Below are 22,675 nucleotides of genomic sequence, written 5' to 3'. Positions count from 1 at the left end.
CAGGCTTCCTTCTAGATACATTAGAGTGGAAAGTGCTTGCAATTTTGAATAGAGAGAGGTTTGATGTATGCTTTTCTTAGAAATAGCATTAAATTAAGCAAAATTTACTTGCTGTGCTCCTCTAACATTCCCTTGAGTATATGATCTGAGTGGAATTGAGGGAGAGAGTCAGGCCTATTTTTGTCACCTTTTTGTACAAACAGTTGCAATGGCACATTTGGAGGTGTGTCCCAGGACTGAGAACTGGGAACCAGTGCACAAGCTCCATAGGCTAGTACTGCCGTCAAGAAACGTAGTTATTTACAGCGGTTACTCTTATTAGTTAAAGTAACTTTTCTTTCTTGCTTTCTGCCTTACATTTTCTTACCTTTATTGTTTGGCAGAGTCTTCAGCAGTGAAAACTCTGACAGACTTTATTTGAGTATTCTAGAAAGCACGTTATTATCCTCCGTTAACTCTTTTACTATAAGTCTGCTTATTCCCACAGCTTAGAGAATATATGATGTGTATACTTTGCATTAATCCTTAGCTGAGTAAAATTCAGGCAGTTTTGGTCCTAAAGCCGTTCTCAGTAACGATTCCTGGTTGTGAAGTGGCTTTCATGATCTAATCATGTAAATACTTGTATTGTGATGTTGTCTAAAGGTCTCAGCTGGAAACGGATTCCCTTATACTAGGCTCTATGTGTATACATAATGACATTTGAGTAACGGGGGGAGAAAAAGGGACTTGAGATTCTTGTGCCCAAGACCTTAGACTTAGGAATATGGGTACTTGCTAGTATTCTGTTCCGCTGTGATGCACATCTATTCATTTTCTGATAGTATGGGCACATGAGCATATTGCTGCAGGGCAATATGAATATAAATTTGCAGCATCAGTTGTTCTGCAGTCGCTGCTGTGATGTCCCTACTGTCTGATAAGCATGAAGTGGGTTATTCGCTACTGAAAGAGTAAAAGTTAAAGAGTTCACTCTGAATTAAGAATGAACTGCTGTTCGTTTACCGTACAACAGGTAATACGCAGCAAGTAAGCTGGAACAACTTGCTTGTCTGTTCTTTAAATTTACTGTCTGTCACCATTCCCAAAATGGTGGAACGTCTGCAGCCTTCCAGAGTGAAAAGAACAGAATTTGGCTAAACAAACTGAGACTGCATATTGCAATTTCTCTCACTGTTCATACTGTTTTGTCAGGCCTGGAACAGTACCAGTCAGACTAATTAGACAATCTTTAGCAGCCTTTTTTTTTTTTTTTTCCCCAGGGGTGTAGATTGGAAGAATTGTAGGCAATCTTTTTTGTATAGTTTCTGCTCTACTTTCCATACTATTCAAAATAGCTTTGAATTAAACCTGTTTGTGCTAGTGCATAGACTATTGAATATCATTATGGGAAAGGTGGGATTGCTCTTCTTAGAAGTGCATGAAGGGTTTGGAAAGCGAAGTCAACTGGAAAAATAGATGTCTGCATGAAGAGATGGATTATGCATCTAAGCAACAAGACGACACCTTAAACTAAACTTATCAGAAGGACGCATAACAGCTGTTTAAGCTAGCAAAGAAGAGTCTGTAGCATATTGCTCACGCTGCTATAAATACTGACTGCAAAACTAAAATGTTTAGTGAAAAAACCCACTGATGACATTTTATTTACTTTGAAATCTTTCAGTTAGTTTGAGTTTAAGGTTCTTTGTGCTTATTTTTTGCATAGTAGAATCTCTACACAAATTAACTGTTTTGATAATGTTCAGATTTTTAAAGGAGAAGTGTGTGGTTTTCCTACCTTGAAGTCTGTTGCTGAGAAAATCCATTATTTTTCAGGCACAGCGCTTATGCAAACGATGTGGTCAGGCCTGGAGAGCTGCAACTTTGGAAGGATGGAAATTATATCATGATCCTAACATAAATGGAGGTATCTACTTCAAAGTGCATTTGAGGCTGATGTAAAAATAGGGCAGAGCGCTTTGTCTTAATATCTGTCTATGGCAAAGAGAAATAGCCCTTTCTTTTCCCCTTAAGAGCCTTTTTTGTATTTTGCTGTGTCTGTTGAAGGTGTAAAAACTAATGTTGAAGTTGGTTTAGGCGAAAGTGTGAGTTCACTAAATCCAATATTTCAGTCTGTATTTTCTCAACATCTGACTTGTACCACCTAGCAAACGTTTAGTTGTTTACAAAAGATGGACTCTTTATCCAGCTTCAGAAAAGTATAGTAGGACTAGAGTTTAGCAAATTTAAATGCAGGAAAAAGAGGTGCTTTTAAAATGTATGAAAATTGTTAAATTACCTTTCTCCTTGATTCTGGAGTTCCTTGCACATGGTACTATTTATAACACAGTGCCTTTTTTCCCTTTGTGCTCAGGACATTGTAAGATTTATTAGGAAAGAATTTAAGAATGTGTCTAAGTGTTGTGCATAGCCAGGTCTGGAAGGCATAATGCTTTCCTACTTTTGAAATCCTGGTAGCCTGTTAGTTTTATCTGTGTGCTTCACCAGTGTCCTTGCCTTGTTTTTAGTGTACCTACCTAGCTTGCTGTTACATGAGTCTTAATTCCATGGTGCGTGCGCTCGTGCAGATGCATGCAGAACAGCAGCACTGAAGCAGTGACATTTTTTAGAAGTTTGTATTCCTTAAGATATAAAAGTTCCATTGCTCCTTAACTTTGTGTTTTCCAAATATAAACACTGTAGATATGTTATGGTCAAAACCATTATTTTCTTCAAAGCTAGATAGCAGCTAAGCTTTCAAAATACTGTGCATCTAACAAACTTCCCAGAAAAGCCCTGTTGCGATCCAGTTGAAAGCATTAAAATACTTTGGGAAGAGTTCCAAAGGGATTGGAATTGGGTTAATAACAGCAAATAGGCTTTACCTTGTTACTGGTTTCTCCTTTTCTAATAGCACCTTTTTCTTCTTTTTTTCCTTTTTTTTTTTTTTTCTAAATTATCCTTTGCATGTAGGAAAAGAGCTGGAGCCTGTTCAAGGGAATCCATACAGGTGCATTTGGAAAATTAGTTGTTGGCGTATGGCTGAAGAGGTAAGATAATGCTGATGTGCTTGATATTAATTGAACTTTCTGAATGCTATAACATGATTTTAAGTAAACCTACCCCCTCTGTGTTGGCTGCTTATAGGATTTGCAATTAATGTTTCTAAGAGGACTTCTGAGACAACATATTTATGTCTTGTAGTGAGAACTCTACATGAACAGCACTAATTTTTCAGGCTTAGGAAATGTATGGCTTTTTTTATTTGGTTGAAAGTGAAACTGCTGACACTAACTTTTACTTTCATCTTGACTTAGTTGAATGGGAAAGGAAAAACATTGCTTTCTTTCTTTCCAGGTCAATATAAATTTTTCATGTAAGTTACAACTGAAGGGGAAGTCACTTGCTGTTCTTATTTTGGCTCCTGTTATGTCCTGTGATCTTCCAGCTTTTCTTGGAAACTGTTAGATGGAACATTTTGTAATGGATTAATCTCTAATAAAATGTACAGTGACTAGAAAATATATGTGTTTTCTAATTAAAAATTACAATTTTTTACTGTTTGTTTTAGGAGCAGTTTAATAGATACGAGAGAGCAATCTATGCAGCACTGAGTGGAAACCTCAAACAGGTATGTCAGGCCTCCTACTTAAGTGGTGTTTGGTAATTGTGCATTTTCTTTCTCCTATGTGACAGTGATATCATCAGAAATACTGCAATTACCAGTTATTGTACTTTTAAAAATCTAGTAAACAGGACAATAGCAAACATTGCTGCTTTAGTTGACATGTTCTTTGTAGGATTGACATGCTTTAACTAAATATACATGATAGACTTCTCATAATATTATTTCTGCTAAGTTTCAGTACAAACAGTTCTAATGTTGTTGGTTTAGTTCTGTTCTAATTTAGTGTTATTTAAGAGCTTATATAGTCACCGTCTTGCTCATGCACAGTATTCTTATGGACGAGTTGGTATATCCAGAGATACTCAGTACCCGAATTTCATTATCAATAGGTTCTATACTATGTACAATGCTCACTTTTATCTTTAAGTAGTTCTCTCATTAGTTTTAATCCTCCAGATGTTTTTGTGCTCTCCCACGCCTAACTAGTGACTTTTTTATTATTATTTTTAAGAACAATGACGAACATTGCAGACTATCATAAAAGCTTCCCTGCTGTTATAGTAATCAGTGGTAAGCTCCTACTTGAGCAGCTTGATTCCCCGCTCCCACACACCCATCTTGGTATGATGTAGTAAAGATAATTCAGAAAAGAAGAAGAGGGGGAATAGAGAATGTTTTCCGGTTTTATTCATTGAAATTCAAAATTAGGTCTTTTACAGGAAAGAAGTCATTGTAAAATTATACAGACTTATAGAACAGAAGGTATTTACCTTTTTGTGACAGAGCAGAGAGACATTTAATGAAATTAAATTTCAGTAAAACTCAATAATTTTAAAATTACTGTAAGAGAGAAGTGTTTCACGAAATGCAGCATTTTCTCTGGAACTTGTCCCGGGGTTTCACTGCTCCAAGAGCCTAGCAAGATTCAGAGAAGTGGATATAAAGTTCTTTATATCTCACCAAAGCAGCAGTACTCACTTCTTCCTACCTTCACCACTCACTGCTGCCCTGTGACTTGTGCAACCATGACATAACCCAGTAAGGCAAAGTGATCCGGCTGAAAATAATTGGCCAGAAAAGTGGATAGTCTTCATCTGCATTGTTTTTCTGAGGTGGTGGTACACAAGAGGGGGAATGGTGTCCGTGGTGCTGCTTCTGGAAGGAGGATAGGATGCTTTCTTTTGACTGCCTTTGATAGAAGATAATCAAGGAACTAGAGCATTATTCAGGGAAAGGATTTTTTTGTATCCTGCTTTGGTGAAAGTTCAAGATGGTTATTTGTCTGCTTTGGTGCCTGAAAATCTGATCCTAAATCACAGTTGCTGAGTTCGGATTCTGATAGTTTTCCATCTCTGATAATTTTTCCTCTGTTTCTTTTATATGTAGCTTCTCCCAGTTTGTGATACCTGGGAAGATACCGTTTGGGCATATTTCAGGGTCATGGTGGACACTCTTGTTGAGCAAGAAATACGAACCTCAGTAATAACGGCAGAGGAGACAGAAGAGCTCCCTAGAGATTATTTAGAAACGAAGTAAGTTTTAAGTAAAATTACGCTTCTACACTCAACAAAGGATCCTGTATGATCTGTTTAGAATATTCAAGGTAACATTTTTTGCCTTTTCTCTCCTACTTTGAAGCTGGACTTCAGAAAAAGTTTTTGAAGAACTTCAGGCAACAGACAAAAAGGTACATATTAATTACAGTGTTTCTCCTCACTGTTTACTATTTTAACTATTCACTAAGTTGTACTTCTACTACGCTATTTAACGAAATGCTCAGATATGCACAGTGACTGATTTATTGCAGGTTTTCCACCTCTGTAATGTGTAATTTCTGAATTCAAATAGATTTTCCTTTACGCTGCCACCTTTAATGATGAAAAAGATACAGGTTTTGTCTTGCCCCATATCTGCCAAACTAGCTGGGCGTGCTAAAGAAATGGCTGACTGCCAGGTGTTGTCAGACATACAAGGCAGATAGAGTAAATCAACTATTTAACACTTCGATAAAATGTGCAAAGATTGATTACATGCCGTTTTCTCTATAGGAGGTTTGTGTGCACGTTTCAAAACAGGCCTTTCAAAATCTAAAAGCATGTTTGCTTTAACAGACTGTGTTTCTTTGTTACTTTTAACACCCAGGTTACTTACTTCATTTAAGATGGAATATATAACTTATATGTTAATTTTGTAACAATGAAATTGAAATTACACTTATTTGATGGAATAGACACATAGCATGTACCATATCGCTAAGACAAAGACACGTTGAAAGACATCTTACAGATTGATGTGGTCTGCCACAGATACACCCAGCTGCCTTTGCCTTTCTAGTGCAATTTTCACCATGTAGCAACTTTACAGGTGCATTTGAATTGTATTTCATGCATATAATTCCTCTACTGGGAAATCAAAAAAAATCTCTTGTCGTCAAGTAAGTTTCACAGGCCTTTTCTTTCAGGATTTATACACATTGTTGCTTCTTCTGTGACTTTGTAGAATCTATTCTCTGTAACGTCCTTATTTGTTCTCCTCTTCAATGCAAAAAGCCCTTAGTCTTGGATCTCTTCCATGAAAGTATTAACTCTACAGATCTATATTCTGGTTCTTCCTTTCAGTTTGTCAATATTCTTGCAATTTGACATTGAGGTAGCAAGTGCCTTTTCTCCTGCTCTTTATGCAGAATACCCTTTGAAATAGGATAGCTTTTTTCCCTAAGGAACCTTTACTTTATTTATAAGTTTGCTTTCTTTATACATTATGCTATAAGATTTTATTCAAAGTTTGAACTTTCTTTTTCTCTCCCCAGAGGGTTATAGAGGAGAATCAAGAACACTATCATGTGATTCAGAAATTCATTATACTGGGAGATGTGGATGGTGAGCTTTTCTCTAAGTGATTTTTAAATGTCAATTGACTACATTATTTCTAGTGACCTTTCCAGAAACTTTTATGTGAATGGATTTTAGAAGCACACAGTAGGAAAACTCCACCTAAAAGTTAAGCTGCTTCTTTAATCAAGAACCGTAGGGACTCTCTGCAGTTTGACATACAAGGTAGTTTTCAAAGAAGTCATGAAGTCATGTAAATGTGTCAGAATATATGTGAGACTATTGCTGTAACTTTTTCTGAGAAATTACAACATACATACAGCAGATATTTAAGCCAAACAGGCTAAAACTTTCCAAAACTGTTGCTGTTTTGTTTTGTTGGGCTTTTGATGCTAAATTACATTTGTTGAATAAATGCGCAATTTTAAAATATTTCTTAAGTGTTTTTTCCCCATGATACGGCTAATATCGACATTTCCTTGGTGGCTATAGGTTTGATGGAAGAATTCAGCAGATGGCTTTCCAAAGACAGAAGTGTGCTGCCAGGACACCTCCTTCGTTTCATGACGCACCTTATTCTGTTTTTCCGCACTTTAGGTCTGCAGACTAAGGTAAGTTTATTTGCTTTGTTGTCATAGCAATAGGTAGTTTTTGAAGTAGAAATGATTGTGTGTAAATATATAAGCTACATACAATGATGGTGAATTACTAACAGGCTGATGAGGGGCTGCATGTTTAAATAGTGTATTTGTTGATCTTGGAGCCTAAATGCAACAGTCAAAATTAGAAAAGATCATCCTTCTCCCCTCCAGTTCAGCTTTAAAATTATTTTTTGAGGATGATGGATTCTACTCATAAGCCCTTTATTGAGAAGGACCTGACTCAAACTTCAATGTTAGGATTATTCGTAGCAGCCAAGATGCTTTGAATATAACCTGACCTTATACGCAGTCCTTGGAATTGTACCTATTGCTGTAAACTCATAAATGTATTTGCTTGAGGTAATTTGTACTAGCTAAACTTTCATATTTTCCCCAAATATATACTAAGTATAGCCTGCTGGCTACCTAGCCTGTTTATGCTAAATACGCAGATGGGTCACGTAGGCTGCAATTACTCTTTTCTGAGGCAATCACAAGTAATTAGAAGCTCTCCTTTTCTACTGTTTTAAAAATTAAAAGCGCTTATGTATCAAGTTGCTTAATGTAACCTCTTTTGGCAAAAAACAAATGTGTGTTTTCATTAGATGATTTAAATACAGCTCTGAGTTATTATGTTTTTTCATGCCTCTAATCATTGCTTCATTCCCTTGTTGAAATTTATGTTGAAGCCAGTTAACATTTAGCTAATTAAGGGGAACGTGCCTGTGTGTGTTTATACACATACATATTTTATCCAGACTCAAAATTTGATAGAGTAGGTCTTTAAGCTGAAGTATGGTAGAACTAGTCATTAGCATATGTTTAACAGAGAGGACAAAAAAGGTGCAATTTCCTACATAAATTCCATTGTGGGATTGTGAGTAACTGTTGGTTGTTGCCTCTACAATTTTGGAGTAGGTAAATTTACTGGAAGATTACTTCATCAATCCTCAGTAGACCTCAGAGGGAAGAGGCAGTTGTGCGAGCTTTTATGATGTTCCTTGATGTTTGAGTACAATTCACATAGGTATATGCTTAGATGAAAATCTGTAATTTCATTTACACATAACAAGCTAAAGTGACAATTCTTCACATTAACAAACACTTGCGTCTTAGCTGAAGTGGTCTCAGGTGTTCAGACTGTACTTTGGTTGTTTAGTATAGGCTATTGCAGATGAGCCAGGTGATATTTATACTCTATACAGAGGAACATCAGAATTTTCTATAATACAACAGTGCATGTAGCACACTGCAATAGTCATCTATTCACCTGACATTTTATTTATTAATTAAAAAATACGGTAAAATTGAAAGATTTGAAAAACAATTTAACAAGTAACTTTCCAATTAGACCAAAAACTATTATTATGCAGTTGCTGGAAAAGAAAGTCCTTGCAACGCTAAATCTTTGAATCAGAAAATGTTAATTTTTTTAATCACTCTCAGAAAGAAACAGTTCTTCCAGCTGATCCTGTTTGAATGTGTAGATTACTGAAGCAGGGATAAGCAAATAATCTTGTGTCTGTGTAATAGTGGTAGCCTGTGAAGTGGTTTGGGGTTTTTTGTTTGGGTTTTTTGTGTTTGGGTTTTTTTGCCACATTATCTGATTTAAAATTGAATTTATATTTATTTGCAATAAGGAGGAAGTTTCCGTTGAAGTCCTAAAGACCTACATTCAGGTAAGCTTTCAAAAATATAGTTTGCTTTCTCTGATGTAATTTAGACATAAAGGAGGAAGAAAAGGAGACTTAAGGTTACAGGATGGAAAAAGCTATGACGCAGTTAATGTTCTCTTCTCAAGAGATACGTGGAAGCTTGCCTAATATGCACAGTTTCTGTCAGCAGTGCTTAAATAAGAGACGGTTTTATTGATCCTTGTTTAGAAGCTGAGAAGTGGAATCTTACTATATCAGAACAAAATAATCAGAAATTTGTTACACATTTATGTTTTTACATAAGTGTAAACACACTTCTGTGTTTGCACAGTGGAATGTACTATGTCTTTCTAAATATTTGGTTCTTATTCTGCAGCGGATGGTATCTGAGAAGCACACAGATTTAATAGCATTTTATGTTAGCCACTTGCCCCCAGAGCTAGCTGTAGCTCAGTATGCTTTATTTCTTGAAGATGTTACTGAAAGTGATCAACGCCACCACTGCCTTGAATTAGCAAAAGATGCAGGTGAGAGATGCTGATTTTTGAATTATCATTTTATATCCTAGGTTATTTTGTCTTTCATTAGTTTTTAATTCAAGACATAGCTATGAAGATGATACTGTTTCCTTCCTGTGCCTCTTCATTTTTCAATTAAATAAAACTAATTTGCTGATCGCTTCTTCAAGTAGGTATATCGTGGTTTTTAACTAACCTGGAATTGCAATTCTTTTTCTGAATTAAATAAATATCACTTTTGCTTCTGGATTACGTCCAAACACAGCAGGAATTAAATGCCAGCTGTCTGTCTCAAATATATGCTCTGAAGCTTGACATGATTGTATTATTTCAGAAAACTAATTATAAAAATACATACCTGTTTGTGGATTTAGGAAGGTTATGAGTATCTTAATTTTTTTTTTTGTCCTATATATAGTGCCCTTTCTTAGCCATGGTGAGCTGCTTGCATTAATTGTAAGCTTCCTTCCAGGCCTATACATCAAACTAAAAGGGACTACAGTGCAGCGGCACACTGTCCATTGTTTGACAATGCCTCTGTGACACTCAAAATTCACAAACAAATAGATTTACTGCAGAATTCTGTGTCTAATTTTTCTTCAATCATTTTTTAGTCATTCCGTTTTAAAAACCTGGCTAAGGTTTCAAAAATAAAATGTCCTGCTTCAGCTTCTGTAAAAGATCTATTCTGAGCTTCTCCTGGTACATTTCCTGTCAAATCCTAGTCTTGCCATAGGAATATCTCAAAAGCTTATAATTTAGTCTGACAATGTGAGTGTGAACAGACTGATAAGAATTACTAGTAGTAAGGGTCAACTACTGGAGTATGAAATTCATTTTGTGGCAAGTTTGAATTCATGATGGCTGTTACATATTTCTTTCTTAATCTAGGTCTGGACGTTGCAACCATAACAAAAACTGTTGTTGAAAACATCCGCAAGAAGGATGCTGGTGAATTCAGTCACCATGACCATATGTTAGACACAGGCACAACGGAAGTGAGTATACTTTTGTAGGCCAGATATTCCAGTTTACAGACAACTATTTTACCATGTATTATCCAGATTTCTCTTTCAACAATGGTGGAAATTGCCTTGAGAAAGCCTGTGAGGGAAATGCACCTTCCATGTGACCTCATAAGGAGTTGAATTGCACAAATGCGTAACTTCTGTTTCTATAGCTCCTTGATCTTCTGGGCTGTGGTGTGTGCTGCTCAGCAGCATGTCTGTCTGCAAACAATAAGTGAAGATAAAGCCCATGAAATGACTACAACAATATGTGTTCTAGATGAGAGTACGATGTTGTTGTAACTTCTAAGAATTATGAGGATTAATACTTTGGATCTTAGAGGTACCTTATTACATGCTTAAGTGCCATATTCTAGCTACGACAGATGCTGCCTTTACTGACGGTTTCCTTGTCATCACTGTTGAGCGTTGGTTGGATCCAACTCAGTGCTTCAGTGACAGCGTGGGGTACTGTTAATAGCTTGCATTCAAAGTATTGTTGAGAAAGCAACTGATAGTTTGCAAACTTGTGGCAATTTTTTGCTATTACGTATGAAGTTTAAACTCTCTAAGCTAAATAGGTAGTTTATCTAACTCAAGAGTTGGAAAACTGTGATTGCAGGCTGATGGCATCCCCGAAGGTTATAGTGAGGGCTCCATAAACCATTTTTGTACAGTGAATCATACTAAAGTTCGAGGAAGATGCATGGTAATCCATAAAAATTTGTGAGAGCTGATGCGCTTTCATTGGTCTGAATATCTTGGGAATACCTCGAAATGGATTTTTCAGTGATTCTAGATTGCAGAGCTTGTTTTCTAAGCTTTTGATACTAAAGTTGTCAATAAAGTGATCCTTGTTAGTATGTCATAATGCTATCCAAAGATCTCTAGAAACTTGTGTATTTCATTGACCAGATTTGATGTGTCTAACACCAGCTGTATGCTTGAAATGTTAGTGAATCTATGTGTTGGTTTTTACAGGCGGACCGGCTGAAAATAGATGTAATTGACTGGCTCGTATTTGATCCTGCACAGAGGGCAGAAGCACTTAAGCAAAGCAATGCAATCATGAGGAAGTTCTTGGGTACTAAACTTCACAAATACTGTAGACTTTTTAAATGTTGGTTTTGTCCTTATTGGCTCTTGGCACTACATTTGATTTAACTTTGAGTCTAGTCTATTAAAAAGCATGGGTTTGTCAGGTTATAAAAGTAAAGTATGGAAATTGCAAAGCCGTTGATACTCGGTTCACATTCTCATAGCATCCAAGAAACACGAAGCTGCAAAAGATGTGTTTGTGAAGATTCCCCAAGACTCTATAGCAGAAATATATAACCAATGGGAAGAACAGGGAATGGATACTCCACTTCCAGCTGAAGATGACAATGCTATACGGGAACATTTATGTATTCGGGCATATTTGGTGAGTTTCAGCTATGCTGTATTCCAAGTTACTACTTAGAAATAATGGTGTCTTTGCCTTGGTGGTGAAACTTTAAGCTTTGTCCATTTGATTTAACTTCTGATTCCTGGATGCACTATAGCTGTGCATTTAATGACATTCTTGTAATACAAGAGTCAAAAATGTCCCAACACTGTTTCCATTGCAATCCAGGAAGCCCACGAAACCTTTAACGAATGGTTTAAACACATGAACTCAGCTCCACAGAAGCCTTCTTTGTTACCACAAGCAAGTTTCACTGAAAAAGTGGCCCATGAACACAAACAAAAGAAGTATGAGGTAGGTAAAAGTTCAAGTTGTTATTTACTATAAACATTTACATTCTTGCTTAGGAGGCGGTCTTAGTTTAATGAAGTGGGGTAGAAGCCTGCTAATTCATATTGCTTGAGAACTCTTATAAATTACTCTGGGTTTATGTTGAAAAGAGGGAGTAGATAGAATAGTAATGCCACTGGACAATAAATTCTCTTGCTTTTTTCTTATATGACTCAGCTTTACATGCAGTATTGCATAATGTAATACTAAATATTCGTTATAATGTTTTGATTATAGGTATATATGATGTCAGTGTTGTTAGTAAATCTGACTGCTTGGTGTTGCTATTAACTCTTCCCTGGAAAGGGAGGATGAAGGCTGCCTTGTGTTCTTGCATTTGTCACATTCTCTTCTCTAAAAGATGCTGCAGTTCTGTCTGTTTTGCCGCAAGTTCTTTTTGCGTGTCTGGCCAGAATGAATACGCTCTATTCAGTTTATACAAGTATTTGTTATATAAGTATGGCAGAATAAGTTCTTTAAAATCATCTTCCTCTAGTGGCTTCAACTGCTTCTGAACAACCTGTCTGCCTCTCTCGACAGGGAATTAAGCAAGGATGGAAACAGCTGTTAGCAGCAGCCTTTTAGGTTTTGGCAATTGGCTGAAGATTCTAATCTGAATTGGAGCTGCACTGGCTGTTGCATGCTAGGTGAAGAGTGTGTGTTAAAATAGCCTTGGAAATTATCTTGTTCTGCAGTAGTTTATTTTTTGTTTCTTTGCCAGATGGACTATGGTATTTGGAAAGGCCTCTTGGACGCTCTTACAGCTGATGTGAAAGAGAAAATGTACAACGTGTTGCTCTTTGTTGATGGAGGATGGATGGTTGATGTTAGAGAGGTAAAATGAATTTTTGTATCATAGCATAGACAACAAAGCACAAATTGTACCCAGTTGTACCTTTGTCACCTTTAGTTTGATGTGTGTCTGTTTACTCTGTTGTAATTCACCCTCTGGCCTTGCTGTGACCAGTTACCATATAAATGGGATCTGGCAGTCCAGTCTAGGCTGGTTAGTCCAGTTTTTTGCTTCTGATGCTACTGATTATGTGGTTATGCTGAGTTGTCTTTTCAAGGTAAATGTTCATAATGCTAATATGTTATTTTGCTATGGTAAGGATGCTGAGGATGACCCTGAACGAACACACCAGATGATTTTACTGCGAAAGCTGTGTCTGCCAATGATGTGCTTTTTACTGCACACCGTGTTACATAGTACTGGACAGTATCAGGAGTGCCTGCGACTGGCTGACATGGTCGCTTCTGAACGACACAAGCTTTATACGGTGAGTTATTGAGAGCTGCAGGCAGCCTAACTTCCATTTGAAAGCTCTGTGGGTTGACTGTGGAGAAAGCTTCTATATAGAGAGGAAGATGCCATATGTTCCTTAACATCATGTTTCTTTATCTCTTCCCATTCACTGCAGCGGTAAAGGGTTTCCTTGTGTGCTGACTTAAGGAATCACAGAGTTAACTTTGCTTAAGTTTAGTTCTTGCTTAAGAACTGCTTGTCAAAACACTGAAGGATGATGCCAGTGTTTTGACAAGCAGTTCTGAGTAGTTCAGTTACTAATTTTTGGATGGGGGCTATTGAAATAAGTTCAACGTTTGGACTCGATGATCTTAAAGGTCTTTTCCAACCTAAATGATTCTATGATTCTAAGTTGAACTGTGAATTGTAATTGATTTTATTATTATTATTTCCATTACATTTCAGAACATTGTATAAGCAGGTTTTGTTTTGGAGCGCTTGGTTTACCTAAGCTTTCCCTCCAAAAGTCTGAAAAAACAATCCTAAAACACTTTATCACATAAAAAAAACCAAACCCAACCAAAGAAAAACACACCCTAAAGCACAATAACCCCCCCTCCCCCCCCCCCAAAAAAAAAAAAGGATTAGAAATCTGAAAAGAAACATCAAGGCTAAGAAAAATAATGTGATACATTCGCCTGGATTGGCTTAAGATCTCTGCCAGCAATAACAGGAAAATTAAACTTGGCTGTTTACCAATGATCTCTGTGGTAGTTGTGAGACAGAACTATCTTGAGGCTACTTTCAGGTTTTGGATTCTGCTACCAGCTTCCGGTCCTTTACTGAACACCATTCTGAAATGTCTGATGTTCACACCGTCTTAAATATAAAGACAAAAAAAGTAATTAGTAACATAATTAACCACCATTTACTTCTATATCAGTGCTGTTCATTGCAAATAAATAGAACTTCACTGCGGTTTTGTTTTCTCTTTTATTCATAGGTATTTTCAAAAGAAGAACTCCGAAAGCTTTTACAGAAGCTGAGGGAATCCTCTTTGATGCTTCTGGACCAGGATCTTGATCCTTTGGGATATGAAATTCAGTCATAGGATTTCATGTAGATACTTGCAAAAACTCCTGAACATGGACATTCTGGTTATGAAAAAGAACAAACCCATGACACACATAAGCTGTTCCGATCTTTGGGGGGAAAAAATCCAACCCTCAGATTTCAATTTCAACTTGAAAAATTCTGACCAACTTCAGAGATTATATTTGTTATAAAACCTTTTTCATAATGTTTTTTTTCTAATAAAAGTGCTTCACAAACAGAAAACACTTGTGCATTCTAGTCTAAAATGTTATATAAATATGATGATTGTATGAACCTCCTTAATCTCTGCTATGTGCCAAAGAGCAGCCTGCAGCCTGGAAACGTTACTCGGCAGGAGGAGAATGGGTGTGGGTACAGGGGAGAGGACAGCGAGATGGCAGGGGGACAAGGGACGTGGCAGGGGGGGGAGAAGGCAGCAGCAGCCCGCCGGGGTTGGGGGAGAGGAGGGCTGGAGGAAGGAAGAGCAGAAGTGAAGGGCTGAAGGGCTTGTACTAGTCTCCTGTATGTTGTCCAGTTGCTAAAATGCCGTTTTGTAGTTGCTAAAATGCCAACATAATCCTGAACCGGAGGAACAGCGATTGTACCTTGAAGCTCCCAAGTTTTGAGATTTTGTCATTTACTTAGAAACCTTCTGGTCCACTTTACGTGTGTAAACACATGTTTAGCAGCTTTTGCCTTAACCGGAGAGCACAAAGGCTGAAGCTGTGGTGCCGAGTACGCAACGGCTTCGGTGCCTTCACCCAGTCAGTGTCGGAATTCTGACACTTGACAAAACTTTCTGCAATGTTTGCTATGTATATATATTTATATATATAAATCTTCATGTGTGTGTCTATAGAATTGCCCAGCCTGGTTGTTAGGGGTACTTTGTGCCCGGCAGCGGTGGTGTGTTTGCCCACGGCCGCTGGCCCGTGCGGTGGGGGGGTGAGGAGAGGTCCCGCACCTTTCCCTGGGTGTCGCAGGGCCCCTTTTCCGCAGCTCTCGCCTCCCGTCAGGGGGGTCCGCGGTGGCTCCTTGTCCGCTGCGGTGCCGTGCGTCCGCCCCCCTGCCTCCGGTCGCCGGCGGGCTCGGCGCTGTAGCCCCGCCCGCGGGGCCGTGCCGGGGCGGGCGGGGCCACCGGAAGGCGCGATCCCACGTGTCCCGGCGGGGGCGGGCGGCGGTGGCGGCGCGGCCGGTGCGGTGGCGGCCGGCGGGGCTGCCTCCGCCGCCGCTGCTGTTGCTGCTTGCCGGTGCCCCGTCGCCGGCCGCCATGGGGTGGATCCCGGCGCAGGGTCGCCTGGCGGCGGGGCTGCTGGTGAACCTGGCCGCTTCCATCTGCATCGTCTTCCTGAACAAGTGGCTGTACGTGCGGCTGGGCTTCCCCAACCTCAGCCTCACCCTGGTGCACTTCGCCATCACCTGGCTCGGCCTCTACCTCTGCCAGGCCCTCGGCGCCTTCTCCCCCAAGAGCCTGCAGCCCGCCCAGGTGCTGCCCTTGGCCCTCAGCTTCTGCGGCTTCGTCGTCTTCACCAACCTCTCCCTGCAGAGCAACACCATCGGCACCTACCAGCTGGCCAAGGCCATGACCACGCCGGTCATCGTGGTCATCCAGAGCCTGGCTTACGGAAAGACCTTCCCTCTCCGGATCAAGCTCACCCTGGTGAGGGAGGCGGCCACCGGGCGACCCCTCAGGCCGGGCGGGCGGAGCGGGGGGGGTCCCCCCGCGCCCCCCCGCGCCCCCCCTTCCCTCCGCCCGCCCGGCCTGAGGCGAGGCCTGAGGCGGCGCCCGAGGGGAGCGACCCGGCCTAACCCCCCCCCCTCTATCCACCACCTCCACAGGTCCCCATCACGCTGGGCGTCTTCCTCAACTCCTACTACGACGTGAAGTTCAGCCTTCTCGGGATGGCGTTCGCCACCTTGGGCGTCCTGGTGACCTCCCTCTACCAAGTGGTGGGTAAGATGGCGGGGCGCGGGAAGGGGGGGGGGAGCCTGGTGGTGGTCGTCTTCTTGCCCCTCGGTGAGATCACCCTTTGAACACCACCCTGCCTTCCGGGGGAACCTCTATACTTCCGTATCAATTAAAAAAAACCCCACAAATTGTGATAATCCTCCACAACCCTTGGTGTATTGTTTAAGGAATTGATTGTCCTTGCTGCTAAAAATTGGGGGTGTCATCCTTAACGTGGTCGTTTCAAGAGGTGAAGGTCGCTTTGTTGGTAAACTCCGTTTTTCTAGAGAGCACAGATTTATTTTTTTTTTCTCCTTGCTGAAGCAAGTGCCTTGCATTTGAGCCTTTCCCTAGAAAGGACGTTTTCCAGTCCTTCAGTTAATCCCATGGTTTATCCTTGAGCTATTTACATTTTATCAGCATCCTTCTTCCGATTTCGACTATACGCAGGCTAAGCTGTTTTTGTAGAGGGTGCATGAATATTTATAACTAATAATATTGTATACATATGTACAGTATAACCTATCTGTCTGATTATGATTGAAAAAATAGGTATGTCTGAGGGCTGCCTTAGCCCTTTAGGCTGTAACATAGTACTAGCACCTCAGGACCCGTTCATTATCAGCCATGACTGTAAAAACCTCCCAAATTAGAGTCCCCTGTCATGTTGATATTATAGTCATCTCTGATCTAAACGTGAATTTCTTTGTAATGGATGTACCGTGCCTCCAAAATCAGTGCGCTTCTCTGACCTGTAGTGTGCAAGATGGTAAATAATGGTCTCTTGTCCTGTTTTGGGGCAGGAGGAGGAGAGAGATGCTGCATAATAACTCTTTAAGTGGTGGTGTGTGTACTGGAGAAATGACAGTACCTGAGTGAAATTATTCTGTAATTTTCAAAAAAAGCTTAGCTGGGCCAGGACACCTCCCACTAGACCAAGTTGCTCAAAGCCCCATCCAGCCTGGCCTTGAACACTTCCAGTGATGGGGCATCCACAGCTTCTCTGGGCAACCTGTTCCAGTGTCTCACCACCCTCATAGTGAAAAATGTCTTCCTAATATCTAATCTAAATCTACCCTCTTTCAGTTTAAAACCGTTAGCCCCGTCCTATTGCTCCACTCCCTGATAAAGAGTCCCTCCCCATCTCTCCTGTAGGCTCCCTTTAAGTACTGAAAGGCTGCTGTAAGGTCTCCCCAGAGCCTTCTCTTCTCCAGGCTGAACAACCCCAACTCTCTCAGCCTGTCCTCACAAAAGAGGTGCTCCAGCCCTCGGATCATCTTCATGGCCTCTGCTGGGCCCATTCCAACAGGTCCATGTCCTTCTTGTGCTGAGGGCCCCAGAGCTGGACGCAGTGCTCCAGGTGGGGTCTCACCAGAGCAGAGTAGAGGGGTAGAATCACCTCCCTCGACCTGCTGGCCACGCTTCTTTTGATGCAGCCCAGGATGTGGTTAGCCTTCCGGTCTGCAAGCACACACTGATGGCTCATGTTGAGCTTCTCATCCACGAACACCCCCAATATATAAAATATATATATATTATATATATATATAATACTTTACCCCCAGGCTATGGGAAAGGAAGGTTTAGGCACTCAGGGGTTTTCCAGGGCCCCTGCATATGATTTTCTCCTCACATGGTTTGTGTGCTTGAAAGAGACTAAGATACGGGCTTCCAGTTAGGCAAAGGTAGAGGATGATGCTCAACAATCTGGTTATGTAATATTGTCCACATGAGACTCCCTTGTGTATGTAGCCAGTTTACTTTTGCTCAAGTTTTCCATTTATGTTTTTTTCCCCTTATATTTAACAGCTTTCTCTTTTGGTTTTAGTGGGTAGGAGCTAAGCAGCATGAGTTGCAGGTAAACTCTATGCAGTTGCTGTACTATCAGGCACCGATGTCCTCAGCTATGTTGCTGTTCATCATACCCTTCTTCGAGCCAGTCTTTGGAGAAGGAGGAATATTTGGGCCCTGGACGCTTTCTGCTGTGGTAAGGCTTGTATTAACTTTATTTAAATAAATAATCATCATCGATGTAGTTAGATTTGATGGGAAGATCTGTTTCTTTGTGAAACAGATTTTTGTACAGATATTTACTATGATGACATGAGGGGCATGTGCAAAAGGGGAAAAAAAAAAAAAAGGCACCCTTGTTGTGTCTGCCCCACTTCCTCCCAGAGGAGTCTGTCTGTCAGCTCATTTACCTCCTTATTCTTGTTTCTGTTTAGAGGGCATCTGAACACCAGGAAAATCTTGACAAAATCCAGACGCTTCCCCTAGTGTATTAAATTAAAATTATGTAAGCGCCCTGGTTCCAGCTCTTACTGTCCACTCAGAAAAGAGATAAGCATGCTCACTTTTGACACTCTCAACTCCTCTTCTGTGGAAGGATGCCAACATTGGTTGTTCTCTAGAATTGCTAGTTTATTTTCACCAAGAAGGCTATAATTTCTCTCTTTATCCTTCTGTCTAAAAGAGAGTCAGTGGCGTATTCTTGCCGCTCAGTGATGGGCCATTTCTCGTAGCGCTGGCATTTATGAATGGGACAGCAAGTATTCACAATAATAAAATCATTTATTTTTCCAAAATAGTTTTTGTTGTGGCCATAAATAAGACTTTGTCTCAAAGGTAAAGATTACAATCTCTGTGTATATGAGTAGCCAGGTTTTCCAAATCATTCAGTTCCCTGAGAGAAAAGGCTTGTGGTTATATCAGCATATATTTATGGACATCATAGCCTGAGCTGCATATACACATCACCAGTGGCTGTACTGATTCGAAGCTGTTTCTATTTTTGTTCTCCATATGTTCTTCTTGCCTGATATTTTGCATTTGAAAGTAAAGGAAACTGACTATATAACCTGAAATGTATCTGCAAATGTCCAAAAGAGTGTCAGATTACTGACTGTGTCCGTTAATCCACAGATAATGGTACTGCTGTCTGGAATAATAGCCTTTATGGTAAACTTGTCCATTTACTGGATCATTGGAAATACGTCACCTGTCACGTATCCTTTGTAACATTAGTTGTTTCTCCTGTTTCCAGGTGAATTATGTTAGCATTCATTTGGGTTGATTTACTGTGGGAAAATTGTTTGGTAACCTGCCTGCTTTATCTTGAATGATGAAGCTGGAAAAGCACGTTCATGTTTTACTGTATTTTGTTTCTTTGTTCAGGGTTTGTATAGATAATGGCAGTCAACTTACTGATGTGACCTTTATACCTATGAAGAATATTTAGCCATACTTGGACTACTTCGGGGAAGCGTGGGCCTGTCAGTTAGTTTGTAGTGTAGGATGGGTGAAAGGCTTTAGGTGGAGGTTAATTCTCATAGCCGCAAAAGTGCAGGAAAGTTGCATGAGTTGAAGTCAATGTGACATGCCATTGCATGCTTTGGATGTAATTAATGAAGTTCCCAAGTGTTTCTGTTTACAAATAATACTGATATTTGCTGTTATCCTTAACAGATGTCTAGGTATAACATGTTCGGGCATTTCAAGTTCTGCATCACCCTCCTGGGGGGGTGCCTCTTATTTAAGGATCCACTGTCTGTTAATCAAGGCCTTGGGATTCTGTGCACGTTGTTGGGCATTTTAGCTTACACCCACTTCAAGCTTAGCGAGCAGGAAAGCAGTAAGAGTAAATTGGTTCAGCGTCCGTAAAGCAAGGGGTTCTGGAGATTAGCAATATCATGAAGGAAGACAAGTATTTAAATATGCATTGACTGTAGAATGCACAAAATTGCCTCGTTCATTTAGATCTGTGGTTTTAGATTAACCACCAGGATCGTTATTCTGTAACTAAACCGAACAAACTGAATTATGTAAAACACTGGGGTTCGCCATCTCAGTCCGTCCTGTCGTTTTCATTAAATTTAAATGGTAACTTAAAAGAGAAAAAGGCACACTTCAAATTGCTGTGGAAATTGTACTGAAGTAATTATATTTTTTTGCATACCAAATGAGATCGTGATGGCTACATTTATAATACAGAGAGAGAGAAAAAAAAAAAGGCATCTTGTCTTTGTGATCATGCCAGTATTACTGTTGTGAAGAAACTTGGAGGCACTTCTATGCAGATGTTCTGGTACGTAACGATGCTTCCTCCTTTTTGTCTGGTGAACGATGAAGAGGAAACATACTTTGTTCAGTAGTTTTAAAAAGGGCTGCCAAGCCCAATCCTATTTCTTGTATGCTTTCTTACGTATGTTTGGCTTCAACACGTTGATAGATTTTGGCTGAACAAAGGAGATAAAATTACAGGTGGAGAGAGGCTAGGGGAGACATTGGAAAACTTGAAGCTATAGGCCAAGCTATAGGAAAGTAGGAAATCAGATCTAAACAGTTATCTTAACTATTTCTTTTGGTCCATCAGGACATCAATGAAGTAATTTCTGTTTTAGAAAATTCTGTTACTGCTTTATACTTTTCTCAATGCCAAAACCAAGGCTTTATATGAGATCTTGTAAACACCCGTGAGCCTAATAAAATCTCTGATTTTGTGGTAATAGCCAAATATTTTGCAGCCCGTGCATGCAGACACCCATGCTAAAGTTACTCTCGGAGAAATCTTTGTAAAGGTCGTCATCTGTAATGGACGTGAAGGTTGAGCAGTTCTCTCTCCCTGCCTTCAGCCCCACTTCCCTCTCTCCCACATCTTTCCCTTAGAGTTCCCTTTGGGTGGGATCTGCAGATTTGTCTGCCGTTGTTGTGGGGGGAGGCCCGGGGGCTGCCTGGGCAGTGCCAGGTAGGCAGAGTTTCCTCAGCAGAGTCAGTCCCTGGAAACCGATCAAAGTGACTGAAGAGTGTGAGGTGGGACCTGCTTCTGCTCTAATTCGGGAATGCTTTGAAAATTATTTTATGCCAGCATCGAGCACTGATTTTGACAACGTGGAAGGAAGAAGTTGGGTGCTGTTCTATTTAAAAAAAGAAAGAAAAAAATAACTGCTTTCAGTAAATCTGGTGAGAACATATGTTCACTAGATTTGCAGGGTTAGAATTTATTTGCAGTATCTTAATCCTTACATTTCGGGGTTTGTTTTATCTTCATCTACCTCTAGCAGATTTAAAGAGGGGAATTATGTGAACAAGAACAGGTATTTAAGTTTTACAGCCACCAACAGAAATGATACTCAGTTCCTCTAAGCTTTTTTTTTTTGTTTTTTTTACAATAGAGGTAACAAAGTCTTTGTGTAAGAAACAATGCAGATCTTCTCAAGCTTGTAAATTATTTATTCTATTTCAGAGTTCTTGATTTAAGAAAAAGTTACTTCTCTGTGTAACCTAAGTTTACGCCATAATGATACTCGATATTATTTCAGAGTTAGAGATACCTGAATAATTTTACATCTTACCAACTGTGTCTTAGACATTGTACTGGTCCAAGGATAATTTTTTGTACACGTTTTTATAAATCTATAGTTTAAAAATACAGCCTGGACTAATGAAGGATGTATTCAGACAGGACGACCTCTGGATGCATATCCTTCAGTACGTACACTGAGAAAGCCATTTGCATTAATTTGTGCTGTGCACAAGTTCTTCTAAAACGTAGATAAACTGCAAAGACGCTTACAGTTAGGAAACAACAACTGAACTCAAAGCCTGTATGACAACAAAATCTGGGATGAGACTGATGTAAATATGAAGTGGTAGAATGAACAAACCAACCATGTCTGAAAATACAAAAGACTTTTTAAGGAGAGGATCAGATCTGCAAGAGAAAGTTAGCAATCATTAAAACAATACATTATAAATAGTCTGTTGCTGGAACGTGTAGGTCGTGGAGGTCACTTAAGTGACATGATTTTTTTCATACGTTCAAGAACTCTCCTTTGAGATTTACCTGTTGTATCTAACAAATAAAGTATCTTGAACTTTGTCATATGGTTCGCATTATTAAATCCAGGAGGCTTGTGTAATGATGGGGTAAATCGATCTTTGTATGTATTGTTTCTTTGGATACCATGTGTAGGGTGGGAATAAATTTTTAATTACTTGACTGATACCTGCTTATTGCAGGAGAGAATGGTTGTTCCTGTCTTTTTTTCATCTGCTGAAATTGCATACTCTTTAGGGTCTAGGTGTGCATATGACAAAATGGTGCCACTTGAATTTCTGTCTATATCACTGTTGCAAGGAGTTTGCATGTTTTGGGGCTAAGGGAGGCTCATGCCTCCCCTCCCCTGGGCAAATACAGGGACCCGCACGTACATATGCACACACTTGTCCGCTGACAAGCTGCCTGTGGGCTTTTCTTCACCATTTCTTTCACCCACTGAAGTCCCTCCTGAATGCTCCAGTCTCTGTGCGTTCTCCATTTCCTTCTCTGTCCTCTGAAAGATCCTCAG

At 39.9% G+C, this 22,675-nt stretch overlaps 2 protein-coding genes across 3 annotated transcripts in view; both read left to right on the top strand.

The window, feature by feature from the left end:
* NUP107 (nucleoporin 107) overlaps positions 1-14,637 on the top strand; it is a 34,270-nt gene extending 19,633 nt beyond the window's left edge. Inside the window, exons 13-28 of the mRNA XM_054219938.1 lie at positions 1,819-1,909; positions 2,956-3,032; positions 3,554-3,613; positions 4,997-5,142; positions 5,249-5,297; positions 6,420-6,489; positions 6,934-7,052; positions 8,723-8,761; positions 9,114-9,264; positions 10,147-10,253; positions 11,244-11,346; positions 11,525-11,685; positions 11,878-12,003; positions 12,761-12,874; positions 13,152-13,319; positions 14,289-14,637. Coding sequence (XP_054075913.1) covers positions 1,819-1,909; positions 2,956-3,032; positions 3,554-3,613; positions 4,997-5,142; positions 5,249-5,297; positions 6,420-6,489; positions 6,934-7,052; positions 8,723-8,761; positions 9,114-9,264; positions 10,147-10,253; positions 11,244-11,346; positions 11,525-11,685; positions 11,878-12,003; positions 12,761-12,874; positions 13,152-13,319; positions 14,289-14,396 — 1,689 coding nt within the window. The 3' untranslated portion in view covers positions 14,397-14,637. The remainder of the gene's footprint in view (positions 1-1,818; positions 1,910-2,955; positions 3,033-3,553; positions 3,614-4,996; positions 5,143-5,248; positions 5,298-6,419; positions 6,490-6,933; positions 7,053-8,722; positions 8,762-9,113; positions 9,265-10,146; positions 10,254-11,243; positions 11,347-11,524; positions 11,686-11,877; positions 12,004-12,760; positions 12,875-13,151; positions 13,320-14,288) is intronic.
* Positions 14,638-15,554: 917 nt separating this feature from the next.
* Positions 15,555-22,353, top strand: SLC35E3 (solute carrier family 35 member E3). 2 transcript variants are annotated; one of them, XM_054180840.1, is made up of 5 exons: positions 15,555-16,040; positions 16,220-16,330; positions 18,157-18,315; positions 19,251-19,333; positions 19,802-22,353. In XM_054180840.1, exons 1-5 carry the CDS (start codon positions 15,651-15,653, stop codon positions 19,986-19,988), a joined length of 930 nt encoding a protein of 309 aa, XP_054036815.1. In that variant the 5' UTR covers positions 15,555-15,650; the 3' UTR covers positions 19,989-22,353. The 2 variants fall into 2 exon arrangements, with proteins under 2 accessions (XP_054036815.1, XP_054036823.1); XM_054180848.1 differs by lacking the exons at positions 19,251-19,333; positions 19,802-22,353 and adding an exon at positions 18,554-19,242.
* The last annotated feature ends 322 nt before the right edge of the window (positions 22,354-22,675 follow it).

This window comes from Rissa tridactyla, chromosome 1, assembly GCF_028500815.1.
Source record: "Rissa tridactyla isolate bRisTri1 chromosome 1, bRisTri1.patW.cur.20221130, whole genome shotgun sequence".
Taxonomy (NCBI): domain Eukaryota; kingdom Metazoa; phylum Chordata; class Aves; order Charadriiformes; family Laridae; genus Rissa; species Rissa tridactyla.
The sequence above is the reverse complement of the archived record's forward strand: the minus strand, read 5'-3'. Positions and strand labels throughout refer to the sequence as shown.

What these genes read in the sequence shown, in the direction of transcription:
- SLC35E3 (XM_054180840.1), top strand. Translation starts at nt 15,651, where the DNA reads ATGGGGTGGATCCCGGCGCAGGGTCGCCTGGCGGCGGGGCTGCTGGTG. An exon ending in CCTGGACGCTTTCTGCTGTG is followed by an intron (nt 18,316 to 19,250) that starts GTAAGGCTTGTA and finishes GTTAATCCACAG; the next exon opens with ATAATGGTACTGCTGTCTGG. An exon ending in GGAAATACGTCACCTGTCAC is followed by an intron (nt 19,334 to 19,801) that starts GTATCCTTTGTA and finishes ACAGATGTCTAG; the next exon opens with GTATAACATGTTCGGGCATT.